Here is a 13,583-nt window from a genome sequence, read left to right as displayed (position 1 = left end):
GGCAGCAGCGTCGTCGGCGTCGTTTCCTTCCTGGAGGTGCTGCTTGGTACACGGAGGATCGGAGCCTAGGATCGTGGTGGGTAGATTTCGGAGGGCGCAGCGGTTGTAGGTCATTTGCGTCTGTCGAGCTGCCGGTGCTGGCATTGTTTCTTTTTCTTTTTCTTTGGTTTGTTGTGCTGCTCGCCCCAGCGTTTGCTCTATAATCGGTGTTGGTGCTTTGGAATACAAAGCGGGGGGGAATCCTTTTTCGGTGTGGGTAATAACTGTATGTATTGGCTTGGCTATCATGTGTGGGCATATGAATGAGTTGGTGTGTGATACATTTGGTGTATGGATACTATTTCTCCTTGTTCTCAGTAAACAGTCAATGTTTCATACTATTTCGACCTGTTCTTAGTAAACAGTCAATGTTTGGAAACATACATAGCCTAGAATGATTTCCTTGTAAATGTATGCCTTATTTGATTTCTGAAGCAAACAGATTAACCTTTGTCTGGATGAGATGAGACGAGTTTAACCTGAAGCAGGGTACACCATAACATAACCCACAAAGACCAAACCAGTAACATGTCTAGTCAGAAATCCTAGAGAAAACTTTAAATATGGTCTGCAAGTGTGTATGTCACCAAATTCAGACTGCTAATTAATCGGGGTATGATTTGACTGCTAATTAAACAAAGTCATTGATAGTGTACAGAGTCCATAGTAAGTGACGGACGATATATACCGCCCAGAGTGTTAGACCCTGACCTACAGGTGAGTGACAAATGTTATTAGCCCTAAGCGTGACCACCAAACCCTAATCAGAAAAGCAATAGCGTATCCTCTCCATCCAAGCCATGTCGAGCATTTTAAGTTGCTTCACATGTTAGCTTTCCGCACCTTATGGAGGTTTTGTCGCAGAAGTTGATGGCTTGACGCCTCAGCATTTTCTCTTTTCCGTTGGAACACCTTTTCTAATAATGCTCCCAAAGTTCAAGGCTTTTTTATTTTGCTATTATAGTGTTTTTAATTTCTCTTGCTTGCCGCTGCTGAACAGAACACTAAACACACAATTCAAACTGGAAAGAAAACTAAAAAAGAACTAAAAAAACATGCCCCCGATGTTAGTTTACTGTAAAATGGTTGTTTTGCTCACCAGGCTCCTTCCCGGTGAGGATCGCCTCCTTTAGTTCTTCTAGTGTGTACCATCATGTTTTAAGCAGTCATTTCCACCGTCGGATGGATATTTTCCACGGCGATCCCTCTAGGTTCAGAGAGAGGGAAGCTCTCCCACCACGTCCTTGTTCTCCTAAACTCATAATTCATCAACAACGTTGTAGTTATTTTCTTTGGTTGCTGATTCACAATATTTTTTGCTCCGAAGGAGCGGTACCCAGGTTCACAGCTAAATTTGCCCATTTTACAACCATATAAGCCTATTTTGCGAATCTACTACCACTATAAAAGAAAGAGAGGGCGGAGAATCAGATCATCCTATCAATCGAAGCTGCAATCTGATGGTCTACATCCCTCCAGCATACTAAATGTATTTTACGCTTTAATTACCCACCATGCCATTACTATAAAAGGAAGAGAAGCCAGATCCAACTTATAATCTGAACCGTCTAATCACATCATCAACGGCCTAAATACATCGTTAACGAAATAGTCTTCGTTAACGAAACGCTAATCCCCCGCTTCGTCTCACCCCGCACGTCCTCTGTTCAACAACCGCTCCGCGTTCGCCACTTCGCCCCACCTTCCCTTCACACCGCTCGCCCCGGCCCCCTTCACGCCGCCGCCGCCGCCAGCGGCTTCGCCCCGACTCACCTTCACGCTCACGCCGCTCGCCCCGGCCTCCTTCACGCAGCGGCCGCCGCCAGCGGCTTCGCCCCGACTCACCTTCACGCTCACGCCGATCGCCCCGGCCCCCTTCACGCAGCCGCCGCCGCCAGCGGCTTCGCCCCAACTCCCCATCACGCCATTGCCGCCAGGCGCTTGCCCCGGCCCCCTTCACGTCGCCGCCCTTCCGCGTCCACCGCTCGCCCCGCCGCCCTTCGCTCAGCCAACTGCTCTGCCCCTCCACACCCGCCGCGCAGCCCCACAACCTCTTCTCGAAGCCACCCACCCAGCCCCGCCGCACACTCTGCGCCGCCCCGACGAACCCCTACGCATCAATGACGAGAAGAAGAAAAAGGGCGACGCCGAGGAGGCGCAGAGTGACTGTAGTGGAGACGACATGGTGAGCAGGGAGGCCGCACACGCCCTCGATCCGGCCGACCAGGGGTTGGCGCCGCTTGGTAGGGGCACTAGCAGCACGCCCCCGACGTGGACGCCTCCGGCCCTGGACGATTTGAACCGTCCCTCCTATTTTCTGCTCGGCAGGGGCAGTAGCACGCCTCTGACGCGGACGCCTCCCACCATGTGGTTGCCGGATGCCCTAGGGTTGCTGTCGATGCCTTGCGACCTGCTGCTGCTGGTTGCTGCAAAAGCAAACTGAATATCCTGCTGTTGCTGGCTGCTGCAGACGCAAACTGAATTTCGTGTTGTTGCTGGCTGCTGCAGACGCAAATTGAATTTCCTGTTGTCGCTGGCTGCTGCAGACGCAAATGCTCAGGTTCAGGATGGATATATGGGTGAGTTTTTATTTTGCTCAATATTAGAAAACATTTGTTTTATCCTTTGGTTCTTATCTCTTGAGTACTTCCTCTGTGACATTTTTGTAGGAACCTTCCATGTGTGATTGTTGACAGTACTATGAAAAATCAAAAGACTCCTGTATGTTTGTACTAACTGTTATTGTACAGATCTGGCCTTTTTCCCCTTGTATATGCGCTTCTGCTATGATCAAAGAAGAGCAAAATTCCTTCTATTTTACATACTCCATCAAACTATAATGAATTAGCTGCTATTTTACATGCAACTCCTGCCATTGTTATGCATGAATTTGCGTCAAAACAGATTTATTTCTTTTCCTTTTGTTTCAGGTTTTAAGTGAGGAATTTTTCTCTCAAAGTCGAGTGATCTAGGTAACTATAAGAGGTGGAATTACCGGAGACGCACTAATGTGATTATCTTAACATGTTATTAAGGTGAATAGTTGTCGAGTTGCAGTAACTATATTAGTTGTTGATAAGTCATGGTCTGCTGGAAAAATGATTTAGTGCAAACTAGTCTAAAATAGCACTTAATTGTTGGTGTATCCTCCGTGAAGACTTGGTGCATCTGTCTAAAGATGCTTGCCAGTGCCTCCATTAGACCGTGGATAGTGCATATGATATTTAGAACTTACCATGTTCTTTACATTATTATGTTATATAACAAAAGTATATTTAGAACATTCACATATAAGCGGCCAAGGTTATTATTTTTGCTTTCAGTGGATTAACAATTTATGTTGGCGCGGTATGAAAATTTAGTTCATGGTCATTTCTCTTATCTTTGATGCAACTGGATCTTTAGCATTTTTACAGTGTTTTCGAGATTAGTATGATATTATGTACTTCTGGTTCTCAAATTAAACATGGTTGATTTTTCTCAAATTTTTTTAAAAAATCTGTGACATTAATCTCACCTTGTAATCAGAAGGGAGATAGATATAGGCAATGCTACAAGAGCATCAAGTTTTAATGTTTGGTTAACAATTTTGTAGGACACTGGAGTGAACATATTCGCATTTGTACAATCCAAACTAAATATATCATACTTATGGAGCATGAATTTAATTTGTATTTCCTTCCAGGATGCACTTACTCATGGCATCCATTTTAATAAGGTATCTCTTGGAAATCATATGGCATGCATGTATTAACTTTTGAACTTTGCAACTAAATTTGGTACTAAAACATGGTGTAAGTCACGGGTAAATTTTAGGTCATCATCCTAGCTCTAATTGGTTGATTTTCATGATCTTGCTTACATTTTCTCACTATATAGATTAGACACCAACATGACACCCTTTGAAACAATAATGTGTCTTTCCATGGATGTTTTAGTAATGGGCACTGTAATTCAAAAAGGTTGTGTTTCTAGAATCGACTGTGTAATATTTTGAGGGCAACAGGCATGTTTATAGAAGTATCATGTGGTGCATAATCATATTTGATGGCAAGAGGTATGATGTTATCAGACTATACATGTATCTTCTGATTGTCTTGGACAATCTATTTCATAATAGGTTGACACGGTGAATGCACTATGCCGCCCTTATGACTAATTCTAACACCAATTAGGTTATATTGCTTCTGTCAGCCAGTGCAACTTAAATATTGCAGTTATTTCAAGGCCAGGTGCTTTGTCCTTAATTGTTCTTCCCTTTGTTCAATACATCACACCAACCAACATTTATTACTGGATTTATTTTAGGATTTCCAGTGATGCGCATTCAATATATACTCTGTTGTTTTTAATCATGACCTATGATGGATGACTTGTAGTATATCTTCGTCGATTCTTTCGAAGTGGATGGAAGAAAGTGAAAACTGGTCACGAACATCATTTGGAAGAATGTTGGACTCAGACATAATGGTCCCTGATCTAACATGGAGTAAAGGGAACCCATTTACGGATTTAATTTTTCCGCGGCTAGACCGACGCGTTCTCATGTAATTCTCGATGTATGCTGGATTGTCTCTTTCTATCTTTGTGGAACGAGGTGCAATTCTCTTGTGCATTCGGGAACAAAATCGCGCAACCTTTAAATTCTATGAAGCCTTTGATACTTCTTCTTTTATCTTGTAAATTTCTTTTTGCAGTGTTAACGCACGACTTACCTATTATTATTATTTTCCACCGCCATTTTCTTTGTTAGTTATATATGTTGGGACTGTTCATTTTTGTTTTAGCCATTTTCAGTTCCTCACATTTGATTTCTGTTGAAGTTATTTTTACTGATCAACATGTTGCTATTTCTGCAGGTGACACTTCAATCTTCTTTATATTCAAGTGCAATCTGCTTTATATTCAAGTGCAGGAAGATTTCAGATTGTGTCCTCCTTTTTTCGTTGGCACTATCAGCTCACGCCCTCTTGCAATGCAAGATTATCCATATTTTGAAGTCATTTTTGTGCTGACGTCATTGTATTTTCTCAAATAGATAGATGTCATGAGTAAACACTTGTTGAGTTGCAGGCTGGTATTGTTGAATTAGTGGCTGCTACTGACTACCAATATTGTGAAGATACTGATATGATGTGTTCCATACTGAGAATCACGAGGAGATTTTTATTGAGCTTGAGTGAGTAATTGTATCTACTTATTTTGTTAACCACCTTCGTAGTGTATGCTATATTTAGGTTGTGGACTTATTGATCCCTTAGGGTTGCTTGTAAATGCATGTAGAATAGACTGCTAGGAGCAGTTCACTAAACAATCTTGCAGAATGAATTGCATCTTAATGTGACTTGACTGAGTACCGTTTTATCTTGTAGTTATATGTCAACACATACAGATTCATAGGGCTTGTAGAAAGCATATTAGAGCTGAGTATGGGATTAGCTTCAGCATTTAGAGCAGCAAGGAGCGACAAATGTTTACAGGGTTGATACCGTGCATAGAAGAAACCTAAGGAGCACGGTTATTATCATGTGCAAAAACTCTTTGATTGAGATAGCAACAGTAGCAAGGTGAATTGCAATGTACGAATATATTGTTATTTGTCTATTAGTTTGGCTTTGTGTAGATGGCTTGGTATTTGAAAAGTAAAACTCTTTCCGCTTTTTTGCAGCAAGGCTGGTGTGAATCTGGAGGAGATGCTATCATCAAATACTATCAAAAAATAGCAATTATGCATGATGTGGTGGGATGGACTACCGCCTTCTTGATCTTTTACGGTTTTTTCATGTTGCTGAAGTGCAAATGTATGAGTCAAGGGTGGTAGTGCCCTGTGCTTTTTACACATGTCATTGTACTTGTGATCTCCTGAATATTTTGTTAAATAGTGAAGGATATTTTGGAACAGTGATGTTTTCAATCTTCAAGACACATGATAAGAAACTAACTGGTGAAACTGGGCATCGCCTCACATATAGCTTTTTAGTTTAAGATAGTACTCCCTCTGTAAAGAAATATAGTGATCTAAATGCTCTTATATTTCTTTACGAAGGGAGTATGTTTTTATTTTCTGCTATGATTTGTCAAGTTGCTTATGATGTTTTGAACATCTAACCAATGTTGACAAAAAGAGCATGTTTGGTATGCCTTTCTTGCTCAGGTCCAAGGTTGGATAATCATAACATTAATGAAATTCCTGAGACTACGTGTGTTACATGTGCAAGCTTACTAGTAACCATATATGGCTCTCGCTCTCGCTCCCGCTCCCGCACCCGCTCCACCCTCCCTGCCGGTCACGCCGCCGGCCCCCGGCGATGCCCCGGCCACCAAAAACGCGCCGGGCACCCCTGCTCCTGATCTATCCCTTTCCACAAACCTCCTAGACGAGCTCATATCATCTGTGGCTCCACCACCTTCGCCATTCTTCGACCTACCCTATGTCAAGGCTGGGCAGGTAGCACTCCACTGCTTCCTCGGCTGCGGCAATGCCATGGGCTTAGAGTTTGAAGATGACTGCTCCTACTACCTCCGCCTCGCCATCACCACACCGGCCCTCCACCTCGCCTCACCCCTATACACCGCCTTCGGCCATTCCAACCGACACCTCAACGCCATTGTTGTTGCTGCGCTGCTCCAGGCTGTCCTGGGTGGCTCTACTGCTCACTTCTTCGTTGCGCAATGCTCTCCTCTGGTCTTCCGTTTCCACGTCGCGTCTGCGCGCGTGGCTGAGATCATCCTCGCTCAAACCACTCTTCACTTCCGCAATTATTCCTTCTCTTTTGCTAGGACTCTGCCCTCCTTCCCGTCTCCACCACACTCTGCCGCTACATGCATGACGCTTGCCCAGTTGCTCCAAATCCCAGATGACCTGGGTCTTCAGTTCGAAGCTGTGACTTGGTCACAACTACGTTCCCATGTTACCGCCCGTTCATGCTATCAGCCTCATGGCTGCCGAATGTACGCGTGTGTAATACAATTTCCCTTCACTCTCAATGCCACGATCATGGCCCTTGTCCTCGCTCATCTGTTTGGGGACTCCTACTTCCATTTCGAGGTCACTGACAACGGAGACTCCTGCTTCTCCTTCACCGTTGCATCGCCCGCAGTAGCCAAACTGATCGCCTCCATGGGTGACTACCGCAAGAGGAGAATGCTGATCCGCTTCCCCTGGCCTATGCTCATGAGTGGTGCCCGACACCTTCTTAGTGATGATGCCATGCCCCTGTCGCTTGGTTCCACGTCTTCCTCTTCGTTGTCGGTCGTCTCTGCATCACTGCCACCAGCGCCTTCAACTCTGGATCTGCCTAAGGTGAGATGCAAACGGCCAGGTATTAGTTTCTTTTACCGCATGCTAAATGTTAGTTGCTTTAATCAGCTTCCACCTCATGTGCACTACACTCACCATACACATCCGTTCTAGATTACTTTCATGCCAATCACTGTCAAATCTAATGAACTACTAGTGGAATCAGCCCTAAACCACTGTTTCTCCGTTCAACAAGATTTCCACGCAATCAAGGTTCATGATCTAATTTTTAAATCTAGCGTCTCCTCCCGCCCAGTCAAATTTGAAATTCTCAAGTTGGGGTCTCTTGACTTTGACGGGTTTCGTCTTTTTCTTTTTGACCAGCTCGATCTAGCCGTTGCCCACTGCAGCCGCTTCCCACAATCTTATTTTTCCCTCTCCTTCTCCTCGCTGCCCACACGCCCTGGGTCCATACTTGGGCCTTACACCCATCACCACTAGCCACCCCATGCACTGATACGACCGACCCTCGTGTCCACGGCATCGCTGCACGGCCGGTCTACCCTGCATGCATTGCGGCCCCGCAGCATGCACAATGATGGGGCTGCTGCGTCCCCCGACAGAGCAAATCCTACAAAAGATCCGTACGTACCAATTGATGCCGCGCATGCGGGCGAGCTGCGCACAGGAACCAATACACCCCCATTGGTCTCTCTGTCTGTGCCAAAATTGGACACCCCACCTGACCCACGTGCGTCTAATCCGGGCGCCAACGCGCCGCCCGGGCGATTGAGCCAAGAGAGAATCTCGCATTGGGAACCAACGATCTCACGCGGCCTCACGTGCTCGCCTGCATTACCGCACCTCTGCTGCACCTCCCTCTATCCCTGACCAGCATCTAGCCATAATCATCGCCTCTAAACCCTACCTAAGCCCTCCATCACCACGCCTCACCCCCCCCGTCGCCTCAACCGCTGACACACGCAAACGATCTCGCCGCTCTGACAACGGATACGCTGCATGCTCGGTCCACCCGCTCCACGACGCCCACATATCGAGACGTGCTGCTCTCCGGTCCACATAGCCACAGTGCGCCGCTGCCTCGCCCCCCTATATATCTCCACGACGACTCTTCCCTCCTCATCCTCACTCCCTCCCACCTCCATCTGCCAAAAAGAGACGCTGCTGCTTCCGCTGCCTCGCCCTAGACCACTGTGTTGAGCTCTGCCGTGATCCCGTCCGCTGCGCCCGCTGCTGGCGGAACGACCACCGTAGCCGCGACTGCAGGTACCGATGGATCTGGCCCTTCTTCCCTCCCCTACCAAATACTTTTATTTCCGTCCCTAACCCAGCCTTCTGCCTACGTAGTATGGAGCCCGGCAGCTCATTGTCCGCTACGGCCGCCGATCCACGCACCCTCATGATCGGGAAGATCCCCATCATCCTCTCCGAGCCTTTCCTCGTTGTATGTGTGTCGTCCCCCTTCATCCTCCACGGCGTCCCTGTTGGCGCCAATGGCGTCCCACTCCCTCCCAACTCGCCGCCACGCTCCTCGATCAGCACCTCCCCCCACTCCCACCACCCCACCCCACGACCCCATGCACGCACACTCCCCCCCCTTCGACACCCAGGAACTCAGAGATCACCTTGCCAACGTGTTCATTGCCTCCCAGCACACCACAGCCGCATCCTATGTATCTGAGTCTGACTCTAATGATGAGTTGCCTCATCCTTTCCGCGACGCCGGACCGATGCCTCCCTATGGAGACATGCCTCTCGCCGCCACGCCACCCTGCCTAGTGCACTGCCCACGCCGCTTCGCCTTTGCCCACCTCCGAACACCTGACCCCAACCCCACTCCACTCATCCGCCGTGCCATCCAGCTTACGTGCGGCAACCCCACCTTCATCATAGGTGGCTCATGGCGTTGGGTTGCTTGCCTCACCTTCCACACCCCTTCTGCCCGCAATGATGTCGTTCACCGCAGCCCTATAGACTTCGAGGGTAACTCCATCACCATCGAGCCGGTCGAGCACGTCGACCGCTCCATTGCTATCTTCACTGACCTAGCCGAAATTGAGGTATCCGAGTTCCCGCACGAGCTTTGGCACAACAACGGCATTCGCTTTGCCTTAGCCTTCCTCGGCGACGTATGTGCCGTTGATGACTTCTGCCTGCATGGCATTGATTACACTTCTATTCTCGCCTTGGTCCTGCTCCAGTCCGGCAAGCCAGCCCCGCCCGGCATCGTCATCCAGCTCCCTCCCATCAACGAAATCAAGATAGCCAAAGTAGTTGAAATCTCATGTTGGCACCACGGCGATGGCGCCAATCCTTTCGGTGGCGACTCTTCTGATGGAGACTCCGCCCCTCTCTCTCGGCATGCTTCCCCACGACCCGCCTCCCCAGAGCATCTCACCCCCATCATCTCTGTCATTCGTGCTGGCTGGCGTGCCGATCCCACGTACGGTGGGACACGACCTGTGGCTGTCAGTGGCGCCGCACCTGCGGCACCGGACCCATCTGGCCATGCCACCATTGCTTCTGCCCTTCCCCTTCCTTCGCCTCCACCTGGCTCTGTGCACCAGCCCCTTGTCATCTCCGACGACGATTCTGCCGGCTCCGAGGACATGCATGCTCCGCTCCTGCATGCAGACCTGCCAAGGTCCATGGACGTGGTGCATGCACCAGTGGGGGGCTCTTCGGGCCCTCTTGTCATCCGGCCTTCGCCGCTGGTCGGGGCTATGGACCCGCCACCACCGCCCTTGATCCATGCAGACGCTACACCGCCTGCTCGACTGCTCACTCCCTCTGACACCTCTGCCTTTACGGCGGTTGTGTCGGAGGCTTCTAACATGGATACCGTCCCCAACTTCACCTTTTCGGCTGGCGAATCGTCCCGTTCTGCTGGTAATGTCCCACTCCCCCAGTCTCCCACTCAATCACTTCCTATACATACTACCTCAACCACCCTGACCCATAAAAACCCTGATGCAGCGCTGCCTGTCCATGATCTGGACACCCATGAGTGTACCATACTCAAGGAACGCCGTAAGACGGCCCGTGCCCAGTCCTGCTCTAAGGAAAAGCTGCACCACAGCGCATGGCTCGTCGGCAAGGAGGCCCGATACTTGCCTATGCTCGCCAAGGCGGTCAAGGCCAAGGCAGCTCGCCTATCTGCCGCGGACGTGGGCACGGCTATCGACCGCGCCATCCATGAGGCTCGCCTTGACGTCTCCGATGGCCCACCGGCCTCAGCTGAAGATCTTACTGCCATCGCCCTGCTTTGCGGGGCGGATGATGGCCAGGTCGACGCCATCCTCCAAGCTGACGACTCGGCCTCCGGTGCTGAAGATTCTCCATGATCAGCACGCCAGCTCTGCTCTGCTCTGCGGGGGGGCGACTCCACGCCGCTGCCAACTGCCCGCACCTTACTCTCGTTAGTAGTGTCTCTGTACTTTTGGACCCTCAAATGTGATCGCCAGACCATGTACTGCTCTAATGACGCGATGTACCTTTTGCTACCGTGTACCTGTTGTAGTTCGGACTTAAAAACCCAGGTGTACGCAACCTTCTCATAAGTAATGCAACCTTCTCTATATGTTCATGGAATGTACGTGGACTTGGTGACCATGATAAATGCTCTGACGTCCTCTCTGAACTAATCTCTATCAATCCACATATCGCCCTACTACAAGAATCCAAATTTGACACGCTACCGGATCCAAAACTAAGCTCATTCATGCCCCGTCAGCTTGATCAAGTTTTTAACTTACCTGCTGTAGGCACTGCGGGTGGCACCATCTCTGTCGTTAACTCTACCTTCTTTCAAGTGATCTCCTTCTCTTACCTCTCTTCTTCCTCAACTCTGCTTCTGCAATCAACGGCAACTGACCGTAACATAGCCATCACTAACATTTACACCCCCTCCTCACGCGTGCTCAAGCAACAATTCTTCGATGAACTTCTAGCTATCGCCCAACCAGATGGTTCGCCCTGGCTACTCGTAGGTGACTTCAACCTCCTACGGTTTTCCTCAGACAAAAATAACGATGCTTTCAGACACACAGAGGCCAACACTTTCAATCAAATAATTGATACACTTGCTCTCATCGAGTTACCACTTCTAGACCGCCAATTTACTTGGTCTAACAACAGAACAACACCCACCATAGAACGCATCGACCGCGCCTTCTTCAACTTAGCCTGGGCTGATGCTTTCCCCAACTCCTCACTCACATCCCTCACGCGCTTCACGTCTGATCACGTCCCCCTCATCATACACGTCACCACAACTATCCCGCGCTCAAACTTCTTTAAATTCGAATCTTCCTGGGCCAATTTGCAGCCCTGCCAAGATATCATCTCCTCGGTTTGGGCCTCACATCGGCCCACTTCTCCGCCCAACTCTGCCGCCTCCCTCGCCACTCTGCTCAAGCAAACCCGGGCCGTGCTTAAAAAATGGGCCCACTCGCGCCTTCCCGCCCCCTCCGCGAATCGCGCTGCAAATTTGCCATCTCTGCTCTCGACCACGTAGAAGAATCTAGGCCTCTCTCCCCACCAGAACAACTCACACGTCAGATCATCGTTTCTCTCCTAAAAAGCACTATTCTAGAAAAAATGTCCTACTGGAAATGGCGTGCCAAAGTGTCCATAGCAATTCATGGCGGTGAAAACTCCAAGTTCTTCCACATGTCCGCCTCCCAACGGCTTAGAAAAAACAAAATCTTCTCCCTCACTCGAGACGGCTCAGTTTTTACCTTGCATCACCAAAAAGCTGACATCCTACGAGATTTTTTGTCAAGCTCATTGGCTCCACTGTCTCCACAACTTGGCCTTTTGATCTCGCAACGATCTACCCTCATCCCATACCTGGTCTTCATGCCCTTGACGCACTTTTCACTGAAGATGAGATCAAATTGGCCTTCTTCCAAATGAACCCACAAGCGAGCCCCGGCCCCGATGGCTTCGGCCCATCTTTCTATAAAACCTTCTGGCCCTCTATCAAGCAGGTAATACTCTCCTTCTTCGCATAGTTTCACCAAGGTGTGGCAGACACAGAGCGTCTAAATCGGGCCCATATTGCTCTACTTCCAAAATCTGCCTCCTCACCCTCACCTGACGCCTTCAGACCAATTTCCCTGCAAAACTGCCCGATCAAAGCTGTCGCCAAGGTTCTAACTTCGCGCCTCAAACCCTTCATCTCTCAGCTCGTCCATGGTAATCAGACTGGCTTCATCACTGGTAGGAACATTGCTGAAAACTACGTCTTCGCAGCAGATCTTATCACCTCTTGTCACTCTCGCAAACGCCCAACCATGATCTTCAAACTTGACTTCAGAAAAGCATTTGATTCGGTTGCCTGGAATGCCCTAGACAGAATACTGGCTGTCCGTGGCTTCTCCCAAACTTTCCGTGGTTGGATTCAAAATATCCTCCATACTGGCAAGACTGCCATCCTCCTCAACGGCATTCCAGGTCGTTGGATCCCATGCAAGAATGGTTTGCGTCAGGGCGACCCGGCCTCCCCCTATCTCTTCCTAATAGTAGTTGATCTGCTCCAGCAACTTATTCTACAAAGCACCGATCCCGATCTCCATCACCCCATCTTTACCCACCTGCCCCCTACCATCCTCCAATACGCAGACGATACGTTGATCATCGCAGCCGCCTCTCCCGCCGCAGCTGCCACACTCAAAAAAATCCTTCAGAACTTCGCTCAAGCTACTGGCCTCACCATAAACTTCTCCAAAACAACCCTAGCAACCTTGCACGTAAATGAAAGTCTAGCTGTCACCACTGCCCTTGCCATGGACTGCATGCGTGCCCTCCTTCCCCAAACCTATCTTGGACTTCCCCTCGCTCCGACCAAGCCTCCATCCACTGCCTTCGCCCCATTAATCGAATGACCCCGAAAACTTCTCACTGGTTGGCGTGCCAAGCTCCTAGACAGAGGCGATTGACTCATCCTCATCTCGGTTGTTCTTGACTCCTTGCTTACATACTTCATTTCTGTCTTTCGCATCCCAAAAAAACCCTCAAAATCATTGATTCCCTGAGAAGATCCTTTTTCTGGGCTGGTGAGGATGAATGCTCGGGAGCCAAATGCCTGATTGCGTGGAAAAACGTTTGCACGCCTAAAAACTTCGGTGGGTTAGGGCTGAAAAATCTACAGGTTCAAAATAATTGCCTCCTAATGAAGTTTGCCGTCAAAGCCCTCTCATCCACACCATCACCGTGGCTCGATTGGCTAGAGCTCCAACACCCCAATGCCCTAGTCTCTTCGGCCCCCCAAACCTCTTTC

At 49.0% G+C, this 13,583-nt stretch overlaps 2 protein-coding genes across 8 annotated transcripts; both read left to right on the top strand.

The window, feature by feature from the left end:
* Positions 1 to 1,611: 1,611 nt before the first annotated feature.
* LOC147960504 (uncharacterized) lies at positions 1,612 to 5,212 on the top strand. Of its 7 annotated transcripts, none has more exons than XR_015611164.1 (5): positions 1,612 to 2,461; positions 2,548 to 2,618; positions 2,709 to 2,760; positions 2,970 to 3,074; positions 4,899 to 5,212. XR_015611164.1 is itself a non-coding variant. In XM_087536004.1 (4 exons), exons 1-4 carry the CDS (start codon positions 2,222 to 2,224, stop codon positions 3,009 to 3,011), a joined length of 405 nt encoding a protein of 134 aa, XP_087392130.1. In that variant the 5' UTR covers positions 1,613 to 2,221; the 3' UTR covers positions 3,012 to 5,212. The 7 variants fall into 7 exon arrangements, 1 of the variants encoding a protein (XP_087392130.1); XR_015611163.1 differs by having other exon boundaries at positions 4,419 to 5,212; XR_015611158.1 differs by having other exon boundaries at positions 3,635 to 5,212.
* Positions 5,213 to 6,274: 1,062 nt separating this feature from the next.
* On the top strand, positions 6,275 to 7,453 carry LOC125519075 (uncharacterized). The gene is made up of 2 exons (XM_048683962.2): positions 6,275 to 7,342; positions 7,409 to 7,453. The coding sequence occupies exons 1-2, from the start codon at positions 6,275 to 6,277 to the stop codon at positions 7,451 to 7,453; spliced, it is 1,113 nt and encodes a 370-aa protein (XP_048539919.2).
* The last annotated feature ends 6,130 nt before the right edge of the window (positions 7,454 to 13,583 follow it).

This window comes from Triticum urartu, chromosome 7A, assembly GCF_056163025.1.
Source record: "Triticum urartu cultivar PI428250 chromosome 7A, HENAU_Tu73, whole genome shotgun sequence".
NCBI classification, from domain to species: domain Eukaryota; kingdom Viridiplantae; phylum Streptophyta; class Magnoliopsida; order Poales; family Poaceae; genus Triticum; species Triticum urartu.
This window is presented reverse-complemented; position numbering and strand designations above follow the sequence as displayed.